The sequence below is a fragment of the Pomacea canaliculata genome, linkage group LG8 (genome assembly GCF_003073045.1).
Source record: "Pomacea canaliculata isolate SZHN2017 linkage group LG8, ASM307304v1, whole genome shotgun sequence".
Taxonomy (NCBI): Eukaryota; Metazoa; Mollusca; class Gastropoda; order Architaenioglossa; family Ampullariidae; genus Pomacea; species Pomacea canaliculata.
This window is the reverse complement of record NC_037597.1, coordinates 14,805,817-14,829,066: the sequence shown is the minus strand read 5'-3', so window position 1 is coordinate 14,829,066 and position 23,250 is coordinate 14,805,817. Positions and strand designations below refer to the sequence as shown.

The following is a 23,250-nucleotide window of genomic DNA, read 5'->3' as shown; positions in this document are numbered from 1 at the left end:
GTGCGCGGGAGCAAACAGATGGATTTCATCATGGTGAATGAGATCCTTGAGAAGGAAAGAGCACCATCTTTCCTCCAGGATGAGAAGCTACCCACCCGTCCAGCCTGACGCTGGAGGCTGGCGCCGAGGTTATGACAAGGTAAGCAAACGAGAGGCTGTGTTTGGATAGCGGGATCGGCGTGCTACAGTCAACGAAACAAGTCTTTCCACCCTCCTTCCTCTCTCTCCCCTCCCCCACCCATAAACCTTCCATAAAGAAGACTCAGCTAACTTTATTTTTCTACATTTTGTTTCTATCTGCTCAATTTTACGACCGTTAAAGTTTGTTTTTGTACAAAGTTTTTCTCCCAGGAAGAAATTCCCGCCTCATGGTGAATTATTGACTGCACAACTAGAATTTTTTTTTTTCATACCATTTGGTAAAATGTTAAATGTCAAAGGCAAACATATATGATTACAACATTATAATAAAATATACTAAAATATCGCTAAAAATAAAAATTAAATAATAAAATTTAATTATTCGTTAGTGGTGACGGTAGGAGGTAACAGATTCATCTATGTAAAATGTAAATTTTAGTGTATTTATTTTCTTTGCGTATTGGGTATTTTCTTAGAATGTGTAAAAGAGGAAGTGTGATGAAAGAATTTGGTCGGTTTTTTGTGTTTTTTTTTAATTTTTGTTGTTTTTTGTTGTTTTGTTTCGTTATTTTGTTTTGTTTTGTTTTGTTTTTGGGTGGGGAGTATTGACGTCTAATGAACTCGGAATTTTTTCCACCTTGGCGTGCCCTTGCAACCAGCTTCGCACTTGGATCACATCCAGGGAAGTGTTGCAGGCAGAATCACCCACAAGCCTTTCTTCATCTTTTTCTTCTTCTCACGCCTTAACTGCTATCGTCTGTAGAAGTCGTAGTCGTAGCAGGTGAACTGATGCCTGCGGGTCCCGCTGCAAGAGAAGGTCCCCCAGTGAACAACCAGTCCACAAGCCTTTTCCCTCTTCAAATCAGCAACAGAGTCAACATGGGCACATTGATTCACATTTTTTTTCATTCAAGCTCTCATGAACAGAGTACAGACTACCAGCGTCCATCTACCCACTTATCCACTCATCCCATCAGTGGCACTAAATTTACGCATTAATTCACAGCAAATATGAAATAAACACATAAAAATACATACACTATCACCACTATCACTACATCCATCATAACAATACTTGAACTCACACGTGAACCTCATCAAAAGGGTTATCTACGTAGTTTCCTGCCTGTAAATATATTAAATGGCTAAAAACATCTAGGTAAACACATTAATAACCTAACCACCCACCTCCTATCCAAACACTTTCCTTTTTAATATCGTTCATTAAATGCTTGCCAGAAATATAAAGAAAACGGGAATCATCGTGGAAGTTAAAAAACAAAAACAAAAAGTAGATTGTTTCTTCTTCCAGAGCAAAACAGCAGGTTCCAGAATCCGATTTATATAATTTTAACCGGCTCTCGACACACACCGAACTTCGTTGAACGATAATATTTACTCGGAGGAAGACCTCGTGCACAGTTCTTCAAGCTTCATTTCGCAACCGCCGCCAGCACCTCCATCATACCCGAGCAGTGACAATGTTGAGGCGCTCGTGAGGAAGCCACCCCAGGTATCTCCCATTCCCCTGAAAGACGGACCTCAGGCTCTTGGGCGGCTGCGATACAAAGAAAGAAAATGGAAATATTCCAAAGCGATCAGGAAAACCCAAATAACAATCATTGGTTTCTTACAGATGTTGGGTAGTGATGATGATGGTTGTAGCAGTATTTTTTTCAACATGACCTCCCTCCCTTTCTCCCCTGTCCCCTCCCACTCTCTCACCCGACAGTAGCACCCTTTCTCCCCTGTCCCCTCCCACTCTCTCACCCGACAGTAGCATTTACAGAGCACTCAGACGTGTCCACCTCATACCGACACCCTGTTCATTAGAACACGAGTTCGTGATTAGAGCCACTGTTCGTCCCCGCTGTCTATGGTCAGAGGAAATAATTCAGTCGCCCGAGAGTTCAGACCTCTGCGGGAGGTGAGGTCCCGTCGTCCTCGGAGGTGACGGAAGGATAATGAGAGGGGCAACTTTGCAATTTGCTCAGAGATGCTGATTGCCCAGCTTCAACCGTTTCTTAAAGGTCCAGTTGGGTACATTTTTTTTTTTTTTTTTTTTGGTGACCAGGATAAGCTTGACACAAAATACTATTTTTCCTGACTGAACAACATTCCTCCGTTCTTTGGATAAGACTACTACGAACACTAGCATGCATGGAAAGAAGTCAAAAGTGCACAGAGAGATCAGAAACATGCATGGATGGGTTTATGTTGTCAAGGCTACAACCAGTGATCCTGTATATTATAGTTATGCGTATCCATAGAGACTTGTGCCCTCACTTTCTGTGCATAGGGACAGAGGGGAATGAGTCTCTCACCTTTGGGGAATGTAGCATTTTTCACCGACTTCATCCCAGTCATCTGCATTAGACCTTTAAGTCGTGAACAAGTTGGTTGTCGGAACAGGATTTATTCGGCGAGTTAGTGTTTCAGACATAATGTTTAGTTACTGGCACGAAATCTGTGAAGGATGCACCAGCGAAGTCGGAAAAGCTTGGACGGATGATGTGTGGTCGAGGTTTTTTAGGCTCAAAAGTGTTTAAAGTTAAGAATGTGTTGTGCAACTGGCCCCAAGTAATTGATTTCGATAAATCCTGGTCGCAAAGACTTTAGTGCCCCTGGCTCTGAGTAAAAGTGTTCCTAAATATTGACGAGCAGTCGAGGACATCCTAATTCCGAAGGAAGAGACATTTGTTGATTTCTGATAAGGGCAATGCTCGAACGAAGCACACAAAGGTATATTTTTGTTGGAGAACCTGACTGATCGCTGGCTCGGATAAAGGCAGTGGCGTAGGAAGATGTTCGGCGTTGGGGGGGCAAACTCCCTGCTGACAGTGAACGGCGTTCGCACTCGCACATTTCGTAAAAAAAGATTGGGTGGGGGGGGGGGGGGTACTGCACGCACGCACGATCTGATCGTCAGAGGTGTTAGAGCCTCCACTTGCCTCAGGGCCCGCTTTTGTGACGGTGATGACCGTCTCCTCTCTACGTTCCCCTTCCTTTCTTCAGTTCTTTGCTCTTTGTGAGGAATTACGTCTCAAATATTGGGGGGGCAAAAGGATATTCCTGCCCCCCCTGTATTTTTTCCTTGGGGGGGGCGGCTGCCCCCGCTGCCCCCCTGGTTCCTACGCCACTGAAAGGTCCTTCCTTGGAGAGAGAACCATTCATTTTAGAGAAAGAAGGGAATGCTAACTGACGGGTGGATATTATTAAGCAAATTAATTAAAATACGTGTCACCTTACTCCTCTGACTCCATCTTGTTTCTAACGTCTGGGTGAATTTGCTGGTGAACCTGGGATCTTATGTGTGTGTTGATGATACTTAAAGCAGTCAAGTCGCAAAAAGCTCGGCTGCCAATCTACCCATGCATCTTATAATGATCTGAGGATGATTTACTTCCAGGCTTCAAGACTGAATTCTCCACGTTGTTTTAGAAGACAAGGAATTGGGCTGGAAGTCTTTTTGCTCACCCTGCCTTTCATTTTCTACCAAAGTTTTTTTTTTTTTCTTTAGGCTTTACGAGCAAAGGCGATTTATTATTTTCCAGCCTCACTTTGGCGTTCCTTTTTATCGCCTGATGTTATTCCTCAGTTCAGATGTTATTTCTTTGGGGATTTAGAAATGAATTTACTCGCGCAAACACTCATTTTTTTTTCTTTTCACCCAGAGGCGAATCTTCATAAGCTTGGACTCCATTAAGCTTGACGCTGTTTGCAATAAATAAACCTGAAGGGGGAGAGTCGCACGGTGATCTAATAAAAAGTATAATAAGACATTATCAACATTTTCTAACTCAAACACACACACACTTTGCTGTAAGTAAATTTTACTAGTGGTAACAAATTATAAATATTTTCAGCATCAACAGTCAAGAAAATGAATTTAAGCATGTTAAATAAAATACCAAAAATGCATTTGATTCAAAATAAAATCATACATTTTATGTTAAAGGATGGAACAATACACTCTGCGCCAGCTATAAAAATACCACCAAAATATTTCTACTATCATTCTTTTATCTTCTTTATCAAGGCTGAACCCACAAAACTAACAATTAATATTTTATCTAAGGTAATGCCACATGGTACAGTGAATATTAGCAGTGTTTTACTAAGCATCAAATTTCTGGCATTTGCTGAAATTCGGACTCTAGATGTGATCTTGATAACAGCATGCACACAAATATAAAAATCGTAGGTTTATGTAGCAAAATATCAGACCTATTGATCATCTTTCAATTTATGATCACACACCAGTTTTTCACCTGTCATAAAAAGCAGCACATGAAAGAGTCTTTCAGCATGTTAAAGATACATGCAAATCTTCCCAATGTCTGTTTTTACAAAGTGAATTTTATTTGTAACATCTTCTGGGCTCTTTCACACTGGTAAAATGGTGTACTGTCCTTCACATGCAAAATAAGTCACAACCATGCATCATCTTCATGCATTATCTTCTGCAAAATAGCTGCAGGTGTGCTAAATGAACTGATGACATAAAAAAGATCAAACACCAGACAGGTACACCTTTAATGTGGTTGTTTTGTGTGTAGGTTCTTTCTGGATGTCCGGTGACTGAGCTCGTAGACAAATGCAAGGAAACAGTTCTTGTACCAAGCTTCTAGAAACTCTCCCAAAATACATACCCTTATTTTTATATTAACAATGTGAATACTAGATGGAAAAAAATGATGGCATAATGTTAATTCTGTGGCACACTGAAACATTGACATTTTAAACATCCGCCCTCAGTTTTATTAGTACTAAAACAGGAATGCCATAAGCATATATCGAAAAAACCAATCAAATATGAATGTTTCCAGTATTTGAAGATGATAATCATTGACAGACCAGCACTGTTTGACCAGTTCAATAATGTGGCATTTAAATATGTAGTCAATAATCAGATCCTCTGACAATTGGAATCAGCCTTGTAAAGTTAAGTATCCTTTAAGTCTTTTTAATATATTTAATGATTCATGTACAAAAGTCACTGACGCTATTTCACATCCTATGCTGTTTGTTTTAAAAAGGTGAGGCAAAATGAAGTGTGAATTTTTCCTTAGTAAAAATCAGCAGCAAAAATCTGTCAATAAAATATAATGCAAAATTTATTCAATTATATTAATCATGGCAAGAGCCTGCAAAAAAAAAAAGTTAAAGCTAAAGGTTTCATGCATCTTAGCATTATGCTCCACCATGCCTGAGGAAATATTCTTGATTTCAGATAAAAATATTCTAGAGCGAATAGTATGCTTTTATAATTGCTGGATTATTTCTTCAAATATACACATCACTGAATAAAACAACAATTTAAATAATAAAAATTGGCAATTAATGTACAAAGTGAAAAAAATGCATGCCTGTCCATTTCATCAGCTATGAAAAATAACTGTAGGAACCAAATAAGAACCAGTCTTCATGTATAATTAACTTAAGTAGAAAATCTATTAATCACTTAGCTAAGATTATTTATAAAGCACAGCACAGTTAACATTTAAAGTAAAAGACTATAAATTCTACCAACCACCACCACCACTCACTGTAGAAAAGGATTAAAATTCTACATGTGCACAAGTGTGAAATACCCAAGAAATGTAGGTAAAAACTGCAATTCTAAAAATGCTAAACCTTGTGATAGTAAGGTTCATCATATTTTAGGATAAGATATGCTGAAACTGGTAATCACGGATATACCTAAATGAAATGAGGCTACAAAAGGGCAAATACCTTTTTTTTTACTAGTTTTAGGCAATGTTTCTCGAAATTAAACAATATGGGATTACATCTGATGAAACCTGTCTAAGAAATATTTGGATTACCTCTTTCACCAGTTTCTGGATGCACAAGATTATCATCATGAAGGTTAACTTTACAAATCCAGGGTTCTGCTCTTTAGCAACCACACCTCCACTGCAAATTTCTCAACATTTATGTGTTGTTAAGCTAGGGAAAAAGTTTCAAATTATGTTGTATGTGTGTAAGCCTTAATAATATAGCTGACAAAATGACAAAAAATAGACTGGAGTATGTCATGGCTTTACTTTATTTTATGTGTTGATTTGTTTCACATGGCAAAAACAGATATATAAAAATCTCATTCTCTGAATAATTTCTAGTCTTTTTAGCTCAAATTTCTAGCAAGAAAGTGAAGTATTCAATTAAAGCATTACACATTTTGTGAAATTTATTTTCTCTGAGAATCACCGAGGCAACTGCTCAAAAGAAGATGGCAGGCATGAACACAGATGTCAAGATCCCTTGCATGTGGTGATCAGTGGAATGGATATTTTATAAAATAAGTGTGATTTGTCCTGGTTCTCCATGATTAACATCCATCCTGCATTACCTTCACAAACTCTGCATCACAGAAATAATATAAGTTACATGGGGAAATTCTCAAATTTGAGTTAAAAGAGTTAGAAATAATAGACAAAAATAGTAAAAATATTTTCTTTACTATACTGGAATGATATTGTGGGTTTCACTTTTATAATTTAAGTTTTTCACATGAGTAATTTGTGTCAAGATCTACATGCTTTATTGGATTTCATAGCCAGTGTACCATTAAATTCCTTTAAGACATTTACATAATTGATTTTAAAAAACATGAGTCTGAGCTCACCTGCATAGTTTATCTGATTATCACCATTTAGATCAGCCTCTCGAATCATCTCATCTACTTCTTCATCTGTCAATTTTTCACCAAGATTTGTGAGGACATGCCGCAGTTCTCCTGCATTAATCATACCATTTCCATCCTTGTCAAATATACGGAATGCATCTCTTAACTCATCTGCCGGAACTGGGGCAAATGTATATTTTGTCCAGATGGCATCTACCTCTTGCAAAGTAAGGGTCTTCTTTCCTGCACAGAGAAGTAATAAACTATTCCACCACTGTCATGCATTTTAAGTCCTTCCTTAACTTAACGATTTGCTCAAATACATAGCCAGCTGCTTGACAGCCAATGAAGAGATTGCTTCCCCTTTAAGCAGCATATTTTGTAAGACTAATCAAGTAAAAAGACACTGGATTTTGTTTCAAAACATCTATCCAAGAACTGCACAAGGGTGTTCAATACCTTTACTCTCAAACTCTGTACACAAATGCCGAATCTTTTCTTCTGTTGGAGCTCCTCCAACTGATCGAATGACTGCAGCAAGCCTTGAACAGGGAATGGTATTGTCTGCAGAGCAATACATTGTGAAGGCTTCCTGCAGCTCTAAAAAACAAAATGATAAAATAAATACTATATAAACATAACAGAGACTTGCATAAACCAGTCATAAATTATCTGTTGAAAAACTATGCATGAGATGCACCATCCAAAGAATACACATGCCAACATAAGCAAAAGAGGAGAGACCTCGGCAGACCCATAATTTTAAAAAAAAATTAATATTATCATTTCTACACCTTAAATATTAAAATGGGTATGTGCACATTATATGCAATCATTAGTGAAACAAGAATAAACAAAAAGGAACAAGAAAACAACTAACCTTCCTTTTTAAATTGTGCCTGTTTAGCCTGAAAAAAAAAAGTTTCCAAACAGTATTTTACACCACATTTAAACAATCTTTGCAAAAAGTGAAAATGAATGTTCACAATACAATCTACATCCCAGAAACTCTATTAAAAATTATTATAGTATAGTTGGCTAAAGCTGATCAGGTCTTGTTACTGTTGAATCTGTTTGTCCTCAGTGATTAGTTGTTAGTATTTTCCATCATCAGCAACAAAGATTTTGTCATGGTTAGTCCACATTTTTAGAGAGGAATTATGTGAACTGGAGACAGGATCTGTAACCCACAACTCATGATCTTCATTATCTTGGTGGCAAGGAAATTCTACCACCCATTATAAGTACCAGAGATATTTCAATCCTACACTACCACACCAGAAAGCTGGCACAAAGTGCGAACTTATTTGTATTTTTAGGAGGCCTATAGTAGTATATGTAATATTAACTTGATTTTTCTTTTAGATATGGAAGCATCTTCCATTCTGTGAATATACTGGTGAAAGCTGCATCTATTTTTTGAAAGTGCTGGCACTAAGACAGTTAATCTGTTCTACCCACTAATTAATAATTTGCACGTATAATATTTTCCTACCTCTTAATAATGACATAAAAGTAGAAAACTGAAGCCACAATGGCCACTGTGCTAAATGCTTTCATGTCAGGTGTTATAACATTCTTTCTGAACGTCTTTAATCCCTTACCAAAGGGCCACATCATAATTTTAAGTGAATGCAGAATCGAAAATGATAGGTTTACAAAGCACAACCTTCTTCTATGAAACATTTGGGAAATTTCCACCAATTTTATTTTTCATTCAAAACACATTGTTATGAATATGATTTCCCCCCAATTTTAGACAGTAAATCTCTATCACACAGGTAAGCATACATAAATACATCATTCGATAGAACGTGGGTCTGGGCAGGCAACAAAACACAATTTTTTCTTCATTTAAGCGAGTCAGTCAATACTGCAATTCAATCATAATCGTTAGTTTGCATCATATGTTTGAGCTATCCTCTACACTTCGCTCGTTTCATGTGTAATAACCAACGGAAGGGAGTCAGCCATGACGCAGTGCGACACACCTTCGGCAAAAAGATAGAGTCATGCAGGTGCAAAAAAGAATTTGCAAGATCAAAGAAATACATCTCTATAGTCACTCTGTAGAAACGATGCGTAGCGGGCATGTGAAACAAACATTGTTTTTAAAATAGGCAATATTAATACATTGGAGGGAAAACACTTACCATATTTAAATAAGATTATGCTCGGAATTTACCGCTTCTTCACCTGCTGCTTTGCCGTGTTGATCAACGCGTTGACACACCTTATGACGTCACGATTTACTTGGTCAACTTACATTTGGACTACAAAATATATAAATTATTATTTTATATAGATAGAATACATCTTGTATATTTTATATTTTGAATATATTAACTTTTAAAGATATTGTGTATTTTTATTAACGTCTTGAGTTTGAAAGTTCGCTGCTGTTCGTTATTTATATATGCCAACGGAACTTTGATAATTTAGCGATCTGAAATATTTTTATTTTAAAATGATAAGTTTTAATGATTTTATTGTATGACAATAACATAAAAAAAGAGTCAGATAATATTATAAACACAGCTAAACTATTACTGGAAAAGGCCCGATCCAAGTTTTTTTCACAATTAGTTTACGCTTCCGGTTGCGTCTGCGGAAGAGAAGCAGGCGACAACACAGTCTTCGTACAGAGAGCATAGGAATCTGTGGGCGACAAAATGCCACTTTTCGAAGGGCTGAGTTATAGTGATGACAAAAATGTATATATTTTGGATATCGGAGCAGCATACACAAAGTAATTTTAAAATTCATTTTGAATATAGTTTTTATGGAGTAAACTACTGCACCCATAATAAAATGTCAACACAGCAGCATTCCGCCGTGAAGACAGTCTGTGCTTTGTCTATTATAAGTGTATTTTTATACTTTAACATTTTATATTATCTTGAAAGAGAAATTATGTATATGAATAATATATTTTATTTTCAGAATTTAGTTTTATTTCTGAAGTTTCACACATACAGCCTTCCAGAAAACTGGGTTGTTTTTTGTTTTTTTTAAAGATCGAGAAATATGATTGTTAAAAAGTGACGAGTGTTTCTTTTATGTCTGCATGATCAGATGTGGACTAGCTGGCGAGACAGGACCTCACTGCATTATCCCTAGCACTGTAAAAAACCCTAGAACTGGCATTGTAAGTATAATACACAGTGGGTCATTTTTGGGTTGTGCAGTGATAAGCATGTTATCTGAAAGCATTTGATAATAACCTAAACATTACAATGATCAGCTTCTTTTAAAGATCAAAGATACTAAGATCTTAACATGAAGTTTCTTCATTTGTTTGGATATTATCTGAAAGTGCAAAAATGTTTTTCACATTTTGAAATTGTCTTTTCAGGTTTCCAAAATATGGGACCACAGCTGCCCAGCAGAGTTGCAGGAGAACTTAAAAGAACTTTTATCTACCCTAATATTTAGGTATAGTACTTTAAAATAGTGTATCTATATTAAAAGAGCAGTATGTTTCTCTAATCATGAATGATAAATGCTGTATTGTACTACTAGTTGCCAGCTAAACTATTAGATAATTCTGCACTAAACATGATACAGAAGGGGTCTCACAGATTAATTATTCAGAACTTTTATAATTTGTCCTACCCTGTTTCTTTTTATTTCCTTTCTACCCTTCTGTATGCACATGGGAATTTCTCATAGACACATTGTAGTCAAAGATACTACTAATAATAATACAGTGAACTTATATAGTGCTATATCTTGGTCCTATGGGCAGGCTTATGGCACTTTACAGGAAAAAAAACACAGACATACATACAACATAGCATAAAATGGCATATGAGAAAAAAGATATGTAGCCAGAAGCTGCTCCCACAGTGCACAATATATTTATGTTTAACTTAAGAGTTTTAAAAAGGATAAGACTAATTGATGCTTCTTCTGCCAGACACTTGCTGATGACGCCCAAAGACAAAAGGGTTGTGGTTGTGGAATCTTTGCTTTGTCCATCTTACTTCCGAGAAAGTTTAGCCAGAGTCTTGTTCAAACACTTTGAGGTACTGTATTTCTTTTATGTTGTTAAGATGTGCTAAATATTTTTTTCCAAGTTAGCAACTTGTGCAGTTTTTATTACATTTGTTATGCATTTCTTGTAATTTATTTCATAAGACATACTAAATCAGGTTATTTGTTTAGTCCTTTATTACGTTTAACATTAAACATATATTAAACATTAATTTATTGGTTTTGAAGTTACAACTTCTACAAGTAATCCCTTACCTTGTGTGGTCAGTTGACTCCCGAAACCTCCCTACCCACGCAGATCCAAAACTGTAGGTTCCTTTATTAAACTTACCCAGAACACAACATCATCAAGGGGTTGACAGGCATGAAAGGCTGGTGTGGTGATTGTGTTAAAGTCTACAGTAAAAAGAAAAAAAAATTTTATCGACGAACTTCCTCAACTTCAACTTTCCATAACTGATTTTTTTCATTGGTCCCCTGAAGCTTTAACTTATAGAAGTTCTACTGTATAGCCAAATGTTTTTAATTTTCTAGTAGCTAGTTTAATTAAATGGTTTGGCCATGCTCCAGGTTGGTTCAGTCCTCTTCGCCCCTAGCCACGTACTGGCATTGCTAACTATTGGCCATACCTGTGGTCTTGTGATGGATGTGGGCTACAGAGAAACATTGGTCATTCCAGTATCCTTATGTTACTTCACACAGCCATGTGTTGTCTCACGTAGCATTTATGCTTTAGAAGTGTACTAATGCACATCAAAAGTTATTGCTTTACACCAACTGGGTGGAGTTTCCTGCTGTTCACAGCTTTTTGAACATCCACAAAGGCAGGAAACAGATTTTTCCGTTCCTACATTTCTTTGCTAAAAGAATAAATTAAAGTTTAAAATGCATTTTTGTTTTTAGACGTCAGCTACACTCAAGGGATTCAAACCTTTGTTCAAAGATGGAAAAAATGTATGTCTTTTCGGCACAGTCTGTGGCTACCAATGTGTCAAAAAAGAGGCATTTATCTTAGAAACAAATACTTTACAATTTTGTTTAGAGTTGAGAATTTTATTCCATTTGTTGAGTTGATAATATCTCAGATTATTTTGTAGACAACATTGACAGTTATTCCAGATTACATTTGTGGCTAAAGTGATTTTGTGTCCTTGAAGTTTGCCATCATATTAGTCACTGAGTTGAGAATGCAGAGTAGCTTTTTGAACTTTGCAATCTTCTGCAGTTCCTTGACTTGTTCAGATCTGTGAAGGCATTCCAGTTTTAAAAGCCTGGCAGGCAGTTCCAGTAGGAGGAAAAGCAATTCATAGGTATCTGTTTTTACCTTATTGATCGGCAGTATTCTCGAGAGTATCGTATTCATTGTTACAGTTAATGGGTACTTTAGTTAGTGCTTAAGTGTATACAAGATAGAATCAATTAGCAAATGGATAGTTGATACACACTAAGTTCTGGTATGCTGTGTAGCCTGAATGGTAGCAATAAAGGTCTTCCATTTCTCTCTGTTCTTGGCCAGTTTTCTTATGCTGTCAAAGCCATTCATATACAAATCTCTTACTTCATATTGTATAATATGGAAATTTTAGTAGGTCTTAAGTTGCTTTATGCTCCTAAATTTAATAAGCATTAAGATGATGTCTTGTTGCAGTCGTATTAAATCATTGCTGTTGGAAAAAGGAGTTGTCAAAACAGCTGAGCAGCAGGACAGACCAGTCTCCACCGTACCAGGTGAATTGCTTACTGCAGGAAAAATATGTTTAAATTTTTTCTGTATTTGAAACACGACATTGACTTTTTGTTCTTAAATTGTTTGCATGTTAGTTTTACAGTAGCTTCTTATGAAAAACTGATGAAAAATGACCTGTTTCATTTTGTATATGTTTTTTAAGTTGGTAGGTCAGTTTTACTCAATACACTTTGTAATTTTGCGGTTTCAGAATGCGTAACAGAGGAAATTTTAGAAGACATAAAAGGTGAGTATATAAGTGTTAGTTGCTCTACCCATCCAGAAAATTTCTAGCTGCAGTCCCTAAATAGAACTAACTAGTCTTGTTTTCCATATGTGTACCAGATTAAGACAAAACTATTCTGGATTATTTTTTATTTGTCTTGCAGTACGGTGCTGTTTTGTGACTGAATTCAGCAGAGGCCAGGCAATTCAGGATGTCACTTTCAGAAATGCTGATGCTAGCAGGGTGAGAGCATTTATATTGAAGTTTTTAAACAATGCTGTGGAAAGTCAGTGCTTATATCTACCTCAAAGTCATTATTTGTGCTTGTTTTAGTGTAGCAATTAGTCTATGAAATGTTTGTTTTCTGTCAATGTTAGTGACTGTAGTGTAATTAATTTACAGTCACTATGTAAGCCCACATAACCTAGAGATCTTCTTTTGCAACACATTCTTAAAATGCATGTGAATGACATATAGATGTTCAGTTCTTGACTTTATTGCAGTACAGTTCAGTAAATTCTGTACTTGTTATTATCATTGACCTTCAAATGCACAAATTAAAAGACCTGGGGGAAAAAACTGACTAAACTGACAAGTTTATATTTTAAATAGTCATAAATAATTTTTTGTAAGCCTATACCTCTGGACAGAGTTATTACAGCTAGAAATGTGTAGATCGTTTACCATAGTAGTATTGTTTTAAAACAGCAAAAAGCATGGTAAATCATTAAAGCTACTTGATCAGTAGATGAGGCATTTAAACATGTTTTCTTCAGTTGCCAAGACCTGTTCCTTCTGTGGATTACCCTCTTGATGGAAGCAACATTCTCACTGTGGATGGCAAGATAAGGTAGTTATTATCTATCACAAGGACTTTTTTTAAAGTAAGGATAGGATCCAAATATATTGCAGGAAGGTGATATTTAGCTTTCATTTTTGTGATGGTTTCACTCTGTCATGCGATGGACATGGTCAGTCTGGAAAGTAATGAGAATGAAATTCCCTTGCTGCATAAGGCTTATGCATGGAAATGGTGGCTCAATTATATGATAATATGACAGTTATATAATAAATTTAAAAAAATTCTTATTGCTTTCTGGAAAATCTTGTATTTGTATATTCAGTAATGCTCATATGATAAAAATACAGCGTGTATAAAATCCAGTCTGAGAGAGTGATTGAAAAAAAATAAGAGTATACATGCATATTTTTATTGCATGTTTGTGTGTGTGTGTGTTTGGGTTAACACATAGTCACATTTATGGGCTCAAATTTGTAATGGAAAAGTGCAGTGTGTAAGTGACACAAGCATTAGAGGCATGTCAGAATAAAGCACTAGTGGTTTAGTGTGCTTTTGCCATTTATTTTAGAAAATGATTGCTCTGTGCCCAGTATCAAAAACTTTGTTCAATAAAAAAAATTTCTCTTTATTGAAAAAGGGAGTACAGCTGTGAAGTTTTGTTTGAACAAGACATTGATGGACAGTCACTGCCTGCCCTTCTCCTTAACAGCCTGTTACAGGTTAACTTAATGCTATACATATTTCAGAATTTAAGTTTGAATAATTGTGTCAGATTCAATAAAAATATTGATTATTATTTTATAATATTTTATGTTTTATATTTTATGTGCAAACTATATACTCTTATGGTTGAAGGATCTTATTTATGTTATTCATCTTTATCATTTGTATTAAAATATATAGACTTATCTCTCCAGTTTTGCCAATTTGACATTTCAAAAATATCTGATAGTTATTCTAGCTTTGTTTGCTGGATGTATTTTGTCAAACAAAGAAACAAATTACAGGACACAGCGAAGAAAGTAATTCTGAGACTTCAAAATAGATAGGTCAAAACATCATACTAGCTAAGCATGCATCTATACATACATCACTAAAATGTGGATAATGCATATGATGCATAAAGTGTAATAAATGATTATTCTATGAAGCTGCATGTCTTTCTCCAGCTGCTTGTAAACATGCATTAAGTTCGAAAAGGAGGCTTGTATTTAAGCATAGCCCATATTTTTAAAAAAAGGTTTTATGTCAAGTGAACTGACCAATTTTCACAAGTTGCTGAAAGGGTGGCTTAATACATGCCTATCAGTCTTATTGCATGTGTTGGGTTCTGTGGAAGGCCAAAGACAGCAATATATAGAAAGAAAAATTGGTGATAGTGCAAATGACTCTTAACATATTGCAAAACCAAATTAATGAGGTGGCTGAAACGTTCACAAAGATTATTTTATACCCATACACACAGAGATCCTTGAACAGGGTCTAAGTGTGTCAAGCTTGCTCTGTGGCAGTCCACATTCATAGTTCTCAGTCATTCTGTCATCCATTTGTCCCTTGACTGGTACCTGTCGTTGAGAAGAGCTCATGGATAGATGTGGCCCACCACTCTCACCTATCCTGGGCAATAGTGGGCAGGTCCTGCACAGGACAACCAGTCCAGTCTGACATTTGTAAGCCTGGTCTTTCTCTGGCCACCTTCATAGTGCAATTAACTCTTGAATATTTATAAATAATGTATTGTTCTCTTTGAATCTAGTTACCATATGGTATTCAGTCCTTGTACAGGGATTACCATTGAAGATGATAATATGCTGTGGCCATATGTGTAGAGCCCAGTTGACACGAGGAAAGAGCTCGCACAGAGTATCTTGATCATGGGAGGCACAGCTCAGATTCCTGGCTTCTACCATCGACTGAAAAGGGAGCTGGATGCTTTAGCAGCAACACCTCAGTACAAAGATGCTTTGGGTTGTAAAACATTTAAGTTCCTCCGCCCACCATCTTGTGAAAACTACACTGCATGGCTAGGAGGTAAGCAATCATCGCATTCATTTCTGTAATTTTCTTAAGTCACATGTCTTTAAAAGGTTTTTAAGGTATTAACCTTAAGAACAGATGACAACTGCATTTGTTTGAAACATTGTGTCCGATTCAGATGTTTTATGACCTTTAATGTTCATATTTCTTTTGTATTCTTTTGAACATATTTGTTTTGAAAGACAAGTGTTATCTTGATTGTCAACAGGAGCACTTGTAGGAGCTCTTGAAACTCTGCCTAGCAGATCTTTATCTAGAGATGCATACATTCAGCGTGGACGTCTGCCAGACTGGTGCTGCTTGGATCAGGATACCTGGATTGATGAGCATTCACAATCACGAAGATGATCTTTTAAGCTTTCTCAACAAAATGGAATAAGATGCTGTGCAATATTACCGTCTAAAGTACATTTAGTAATGCTGACTGTCAAGGCACATAGTATGTTCTTGGAATACTGCTTTTTGTGTTGTGTCTCAACTTAAAATAAACCTTCCTGACACTGTATGCTGCAAATGTTCCTTTGGTCATAGGTCTTTAAGTCATTTAAGTCACTGCCCCTGGGATATTTATTGCTTAATACTGTGGTAACAAGCAAAGAGCAGATTTACATGCCAATTACAATTAATAGGTGGAGTCATATTAATTGCAGAAAGTTTCTTACATTCTGGTCTTTATTAATGTATGGTGTTCTTTTCCTCTATAGCATGTTGGAGTAGCTTCATTAATAACTTGATAGTTTTAGGGAAGAAGAATATTTCAGATGTCATCTTTATGTAAGTTACTATTCAATAAAGATAAATATTTCATACTGAGTTATGGATATTTGTGTTGTGTCTGCAGGAATATTCTAGAAAAAGGAGCAAGTACACTTTATATTTCAACACTGTTTAGCAGCAGTCTGTGCACTTAATAAATTAAATTTCTTAAAACCAATTTTGTAAAACTGTGTAGTTCGGGTAAGGGTAAAATATTCCTTGTATATTTTCTTGCTTGATACCAGATGAACTGACTGTCAGCATCTTAGGAGTTACAAAATTACTGCCCTCATAGTGTAGAGGTTCAAGCATTCGTTTGTCACCACTGCAATGAGATGCCCTGGGTTCAAATCTCATGAAACAGGTGTCACATAAATATTGTCGGAAGACGAGATTTGAACCCAGGGCATCTTGTCTTGAGACAATCTGTAGGCGACACTTGTTGCTGTATGGGTTTTTATTTTCCTCCACTCTGGTTTCTTCCCTCTCCCTCCTGCAAAATTACCACTAATTGGAAGCACTTTCCTGTCAAACCAAACAACCAGTTCAGCAGTTGTTTTTTTGCTTTTTGTTTTTTGCCAAGCCCTCATGCTGAGTCATGCAGATGCTGGGAGGGCATTCGTATAGGGCCGTTTAGTAAATGTCGGAAAACCATGGAGAAAGAGAGCTATGGCTGAGGAGTCAGCCAACACATTAACACGACCTAAAATGTGATGAAGAAGTGAACTTTGTGATCCTCGCTCTGCATCCAAACAGAACATGGGAGGGTTTTGTATTATGGAAGCAAAGACTGGAATGGATGGGAGTGTGGAGAGCTCACTAAGGAGGCCGGTTATACGGTTATACAAGCAGCTCCCCTGTCTCGCAAACAGGTTCGTCCATGCTGCTGTTCTGCATCTGGTCGGCCCCACAAGCCATGTTAATGACATTATCAACAAGTGTGTTTGCACTAAAAATCACATTATACAGCCATATCATGAATCTCCTAGCTGAGGAGATTATTTGGAGGACAGCGTTCTGACACTTGTGATAACACTGGAAAATTTTGCCGCCACTTCTCCATAGGCAGCTAAAGTGCGAACAGCATTAATATAAAACCCTTGTTATTGCTGAATATGGAAAGCCACTTGTACAGACTGCACATCTGAGCCTTCTGCACACAGGTTCCTACGCTAAAATGACTTCAGTACACGATATTTATTTTTTGAGTCTCAGGAAAGATTTTGCATTCTTCTCTGACAGTGGTATGGGAACACAAAAGGGTAAGGGGTACCAGAAAATGTGTCGGCTTTATTATGTCAAAAAAAAATTCTCTCTGATCTAACATAAGCTGTAAACGTTACTCCTTCGTTGGATTGCTTATATCATAAGAGTTTACCCTTGTACCATGTTTGTACCTTCATACCCCTTGAAGTTCTTGCCCTTGTCCCAGACACCAAAGGTATAGGTTAGAATACCAGATGAAACTGATGTTTTTGGGATTAGTACCAAACTAAAACTAAGACAACGGCCCAGTGATTGTACGCTGAGAGATATATTTGTTATGTGGGTTGTGGATGTGACGCTTAACCGTGTTTGTGTGCGTATGTGTGTGAGTGAGTAGTGCATTTGGTATATATATATATGAGGGCTATTAATTGGTTAATTGCAATAAGCACAAAGTTTTCATCTCATAACTTACGAGGCCATCAAGGGACTTATAGTCACTCTGGGTACAAAATCTCCGAGGGAGACTTTGCACTTATTTGCTCATGTTGGGTCATAATTCTGGAGACAAAATGTCACAAATGACGCATTTTGTTAAATACTAGGTCTGAATGGTCACTTCGCGCTGACATGTCACGTTTAAACAGATATCAAAGATTCCCCTCCACCAACATCCCTTATCCACAAACACGCTGTGTCATCAGAAACTGTGTTTTCCTGGAGTCTGAAGAACTACACAGAGGAACTCTGTTTAAAATTAAGGAGGAATTAATAGTTCGTTTAAATACTCCTGCAGATTGATGCCGAAGAAATTTTATAAACTGTGTATCCGAATAAAAGTTGTATCAGTTGTGCTGTAACATCTGGGACCAATAATCTGTAGTCTTGAGAGAATGTGACGGTGCGAATGGGTGCTGAAGGGATGAGAAGGCGAAACCTTTGTATATACGGGCAGCACGTTGCGAACGACCAAGTCTGCTAAACAACGCTTCGTCGTGGTCATCGTATTCCATCTGCTCTCCCGAGCTAATATTTTCGCATTCCGTAAGTGACGCTAGATAAGTCGGTGCCTTCCCCTGCACTAGAATGAGTCCAGCCTTCCTCAGATTTTGCTCCCCATCTGGGTTTGCTTCTTCGGGAATTTCTGTTAGCCAGTTCTTTTTGTTGGTTTGCATTTCATCTATCTGAGGGTATTCTAGTAGTCCTGGAAGCCCTGAAACATTGCTTTCATTAACGTTTCCATTTCCAGCGGGGACGCACTTATCCTTGGGTCTATCTCGGAAGTGCACATCATCTTCTGGGTTTGTGGATGACTCATCCAGGCAAGATATCCTGCCAGCCGACCCGTTCTTGCCCATGACCCGATTCACACAGTCAGTCGAAACACAAGGGCTGTAGAGGTCTTGCAGTGATGAAGTGTGGCACAGAGCCTGCAGTTCTGTCGCGGACGTCATCGAGGTCTTGGAGAGAGACTTGTAGGCTGGGATGGAGATGCGGTCTTGATGTTGTCCTTCATAGATAATGTCGCTGTGTACCAATGATGTGGTGCTAGAGATGCAAGCACGAACTTGTGACTCTTCTTCCGAGATGACGCCAATGCTCACCAGTGATGTAAAGCTGGAGAGGCAAGTATGGGCTTGGGTTTGTTCCTCAGAGATGACACTGATACTCGTCGGGGATGTAACATAATTGACTGCTTGCAAAATTGAGCAACTGTCAGACTCCAGGTCTCTGGAAGAGTGCGGGAGACTTACTTGCGTAAGGTATTCATTACTCAGGTTGTGAAAAGGGTTCTCCTGCTCACAAGGGTTCTCCTGCTCACAAGGGTTCTCCTGCTCCTGCACACGCACGCTGGAATCACCACCTGCTTCTCGCAGATACGACATGCTGTTTGAGTCTAGACCGTCTGGTGTCGATACAGTTACGTCCGGTTTCTTTGATGACTTTGCAGGGAAGGCTGCATCCAGGTCTAGGGGAGGAACCAAACATTTGGCGTCAACATCCCGGGATTTAAGTCTGGCTTTTAATCGCGCTGCCTCTGTGATCTGTAGGCTCTGAAAGTACTGCAGCAACAATTGGTCTTGCAGCACGAGTGATGTCTCCTCTTCGCATTCGCGAGAGGTGGGCCTATTGCTGGACATATCTAGCTGCAGAAGGTAGGTGTCGCTGGTGCTGTCGAAGGAGACCTTCCGTTGAGCGAAACTCTTCTCCACCCGGGGCCCCGAAGCACTCAATCGCCGCTTGAATAGTTCTGGTTTAGAATTACGCGGCGAGCTGCCCAAAGCCGCGCCTTCCGGAGCGTCCCCCTCCTTACACACTATCGGGGAATCGCCACCCCCAAACTGGCGGGGTTCTTCGTCAGCCATCTTGCTAGCTGGACGTAGCGTCGCCCCCACCTCTTCATCTCTACTCTCGCCACATGGGCTGTTTCTGTTCCAATGAGGAATGTATTTGTTCTCCATGACAGGAAGAGGTGGCAGGTACGTTTTGTTTGAATCGGAGGTCTTCGGGCTCATCAGCAGCTCGCTTGCTACCTGACTCTTTGCCTGCCTCATCGTTGCCTCGGTTCTTCTGGCCTCCTCTTTGCATCCTTCCGTGCTATCCATGGTCCCTGTAGCTTTCCTCTCAGAGTTCCCGCCGGGCTGACTGTTGTCGATCGTAGGAGTCACTGAACGCCCCGTCTCGCATTCCAGAGTGTCCCAGTCCACATCATCGCACCCACTGCAACACATTGAACTCATTGACCAGCTTGAGCCTTTTTTTTTTTTGCGTGTGGGGGCTGAGACATAAAAACAAAACTAAAGCACATGCTACAGGAGAAACAACCTGTTTTAATGGATAAAACAGACAGCTTGCAATAGCATTACAATAGGAGAATATGGGTCTGATTTGTTTATCGAGCACCAGAGTGTTCCGTCCATCGCATGGGTTTTCTCTGAGCTGTGAATGTCACACGAGGATGGCTTAAAAATCTAAATAAAAGTGTATGTCGATGATATGCTTTTTGATCTGAATTACAAATAAACAAGTGTGCCCGCATTCCAGGAAATAATGTACGGAGGGGTGTACAATACCCAACAATACATTGGGATGACGTAAATAATAAAAAATAAATCAACAAAAGCAAAACTCGCACTCACTAACCAACAGACAGGAGGGGAGCTAATCCGGTCGTCGACATTGCAGTCCAGTGTATCTTCTGCAATATCGCCGTCTGTTTCGTCACTCGTGTCCTGGTCTTCTTGGACAAAGTTGTCCGCGGTCTGCTCCAGTGGCCACATGCCCTGACCAACGTGCACTTTCTGAAACTGATCAACAATCAGCGACACTAGCAAGACCTGAAGCGAAGAATTTTCTCATTCTGATCCACGTAAACTGTATTCAAAAACGAATTTTTAGAGAATATCGATCACTGTACATTATAGACGAGAGAATGAGAGAGAGAGTCCATCGTAGAGAAAGGGAATGGCAGGAGGACCAGAGTTATCCTGTCCCTTTTTCACAGCTTAAGACTAAAGATTCACAGTTGATATATTCTGTTTGTAAGATTCACACCAGAAAAAATATAGATCAAGCTTCACTCAGGTGAAAATTGTTTGGAATCAGGCCTTGTATACTGGAAGCCCGATCTTCGATAGCTAGTGTAGGTCGTTTCTGTTTACATAGTCACCAAGCAGAGAAAAGATACCGCAGTCCACAAAGTCCATCTCGCTGGTGAAGTGCACGGAACGAGGAAACCTTTTAATTTTTTTAAATGACGGAGAGAAAATCGTTAGTGGATATAAGAGTCGAAGTCTGGCTGTACATAAACAAAAACAAAAACAACTAAGGCGTCATAGCCATAGAATACAATCCGACGCAATGACGAGGATCGGAACAACATGTGCAGATTAAACTAAAAATACTGAAATTAAAATCAACTCATGAAAAACACAAATACGCAGAGAACTCGTTCCCTTCAGCCGGCAAGGTTAAAGGCCATAAGTCTAAACTTGGAAGTCGTTATAGACACGGTAGTTACTCACCTGCATCCTACTCGCCTCGCCAAAACCCGACCTTCGCTGTTCGTCAGAGCGTTCCACGAGCTTTGCAAGAGTGCAGGAAACGAAACCACCGGTTGCAGTCATAGCCTCCACCTCTAGCACGTCCCCTTGAAAGCGAGAATTGGATCCTGCCTGAAGGATTTCTTCCACGCTTAGCATCTCCAGCTCTTCCTCCAGGGTCTGAGGACACCAGACCCCGAGATCGAAATTAGAGGTCCTGTGGTTTTTGTGTTTCCTTCTTGAATGACGACAAACCGACTTCTTGTGGAGCACAGGGAGCTCCCTCGGCTGCCATACGTAGCCCAAAGGCACATGGAAGCCATTCGCGTCTACTACCATGTGCTCCTTATGTCTAGGCTGAACCACACTCTTGACCTCAGGCACCACCTCCGCGTCTTTGGGGCATGAATCGACTTCTAGAACTAGCGCATTTTCCTTGGGACCACCTAAAGCGGGATTGTCACCGGCGCTTCGTTGTTCTCCGTCGTCTGCCGTCGGCAACCGTGGGATCCCGTCGGGTTTCGCACCTACCGAGCGAACGTCTTCGCGGCGTGGAGTAATTTTGGGAGCCCGAAAGTGAAAAGAGGGCTGCCGGTCTTTGACAGAATGAGAACGCTTGGCCCTAGATTTTCCGGTACTGTCTTCCGGTGTCCCATGCGCATCAGCCCCTATGTCCGCACAACCGTCGCCCGCCTCCCCGGCAGCTTGCACGCCCCTGCTGGCATGTGTGTTTGTTCCGGGAACGGCAAAGATGCTGTTCTTACTGGCGAAGCCACCGGAGCCGCTGGTGTCCTCCTCTCCCTGCCGGGGGGTTCTCGTCCGGACTGTAAGACTACTTTTTTCGTCCTGAGGGGCATGGAGTTGCTGCGCATTTAGTCGCTTGTCGATGGCCTGCAAGACCGCCATGAGACTGTCGCCTGCGCTTCCCGTCGCTTGCTGTGTCTCCAGATATTCCACTTCCTGAGGTAGCTGACTACGCTGCGTTGACACGTCTTTCGTATCGACCTTAGCGCGCTTCCGGCGAGAAATAAGAACCCCCATCGTCGAAGAAAGTCTGCGTTGTTCGAGAAGGACTAAGGGTGAAAGCTTCGTCAGTTGTTTTCGGTCGACGGCTAAATATACAAGAAATGCCAAGTGTGTGCAGAAACACTGAGTAGAAAGTACAACGACGGAATCTCGATAGCACTGCGTATGGCGTCACTCATGCGTCACAAGTCATTCTACGTAGCAGTCGACGTCATTTCTTCCTCCCCACTCCGCCATCCTCTTCAAGTTCAAAGGTTATGAGACTTGGAGAGTGCACATTCAGTTAAACCTTTTCAAGGCGCTGGGAATGTTATTCGAAACTTTATTTGAAAGAGCGAATCTTTAAGAGAGACAGACAGCGGTGAAGGAAGAGTATTCCAAGCAAAGGGCTGGCATAGGTAAAAACTCTCTGACCAGGAGAGTATGGTGCGGGAAATGTAGAGCCGGATACTGAGCGAAGTCTTGGACAGAGTGGATGGTGAAGCGAAAAGAAAGATAATAAGAAGTACGGCGAAGAAGACATTTGGAGCAGACAGTCTACTGTTGAAGAATTTAATAATTCAAATTTACACGTGTGCTCTTTCACATATCTGCTATAAACTACCCATAGATGTCCTTTCCACCACTGACTGCATGTATAAACATACCCCAAAACACATT

General features: G+C 39.2%; 3 protein-coding genes across 3 annotated transcripts; 1 reads left to right on the top strand and 2 right to left on the bottom strand.

The window, feature by feature from the left end:
• Positions 1 to 3,957: 3,957 nt before the first annotated feature.
• LOC112570106 (calmodulin-2/4-like) lies at positions 3,958 to 9,053 on the bottom strand. Its single transcript, XM_025248343.1, has 5 exons — positions 8,926 to 9,053; positions 7,653 to 7,680; positions 7,232 to 7,372; positions 6,773 to 7,015; positions 3,958 to 6,507 (listed from the first exon to the last, which is right to left on the bottom strand). The coding sequence occupies exons 1-5, from the start codon at positions 8,926 to 8,928 to the stop codon at positions 6,476 to 6,478; spliced, it is 447 nt and encodes a 148-aa protein (XP_025104128.1). The 5' UTR covers positions 8,929 to 9,053; the 3' UTR covers positions 3,958 to 6,475.
• A 300-nt stretch (positions 9,054 to 9,353) lies between these two features.
• LOC112570105 (actin-related protein 10-like) lies at positions 9,354 to 16,372 on the top strand. The gene is made up of 13 exons (XM_025248342.1): positions 9,354 to 9,521; positions 9,848 to 9,920; positions 10,128 to 10,207; positions 10,692 to 10,800; positions 11,339 to 11,446; positions 12,011 to 12,078; positions 12,417 to 12,496; positions 12,706 to 12,741; positions 12,884 to 12,963; positions 13,497 to 13,570; positions 14,160 to 14,241; positions 15,352 to 15,553; positions 15,768 to 16,372. The coding sequence occupies exons 1-13, from the start codon at positions 9,445 to 9,447 to the stop codon at positions 15,905 to 15,907; spliced, it is 1,209 nt and encodes a 402-aa protein (XP_025104127.1). The 5' UTR covers positions 9,354 to 9,444; the 3' UTR covers positions 15,908 to 16,372.
• A 385-nt stretch (positions 16,373 to 16,757) lies between these two features.
• Positions 16,758 to 22,763, bottom strand: LOC112570104. The gene is made up of 3 exons (XM_025248341.1): positions 21,547 to 22,763; positions 20,666 to 20,829; positions 16,758 to 20,242 (listed from the first exon to the last, which is right to left on the bottom strand). The coding sequence occupies exons 1-3, from the start codon at positions 22,603 to 22,605 to the stop codon at positions 18,367 to 18,369; spliced, it is 3,099 nt and encodes a 1,032-aa protein (XP_025104126.1). The 5' UTR covers positions 22,606 to 22,763; the 3' UTR covers positions 16,758 to 18,366.
• Positions 22,764 to 23,250: the final 487 nt, after the last annotated feature.

Excerpts from the sequence above, each read along its gene's own strand:
- LOC112570106 (XM_025248343.1), bottom strand. Across the intron at positions 7,373-7,652 it reads GGCACAATTTAAAAAGGAAG|AGCTGCAGGAAGCCTTCACA; the intron begins GTTAGTTGTTTT and ends TTTGTTTTTTAG. Across the intron at positions 6,508-6,772 it reads TAATCAGATAAACTATGCAG|AGTTTGTGAAGGTAATGCAG; the intron begins GTGAGCTCAGAC and ends TCTGTGATGCAG.
- LOC112570105 (XM_025248342.1), top strand. The coding sequence starts at position 9,445 with ATGCCACTTTTCGAAGGGCTGAGTTATAGTGATGACAAAAATGTATAT. Across the intron at positions 10,801-11,338 it reads TCTTGTTCAAACACTTTGAG|GTTGGTTCAGTCCTCTTCGC; the intron begins GTACTGTATTTC and ends GCCATGCTCCAG. Across the intron at positions 11,447-12,010 it reads GAGAAACATTGGTCATTCCA|ATCTGTGAAGGCATTCCAGT; the intron begins GTATCCTTATGT and ends TGACTTGTTCAG.
- LOC112570104 (XM_025248341.1), bottom strand. The coding sequence starts at position 22,605 with ATGGGGGTTCTTATTTCTCGCCGGAAGCGCGCTAAGGTCGATACGAAA. Across the intron at positions 20,830-21,546 it reads GCGAGGCGAGTAGGATGCAG|TTTCAGAAAGTGCACGTTGG; the intron begins GTGAGTAACTAC and ends ATTGTTGATCAG. Across the intron at positions 20,243-20,665 it reads AGCTCCCCTCCTGTCTGTTG|TGGGTGCGATGATGTGGACT; the intron begins GTTAGTGAGTGC and ends AATGTGTTGCAG.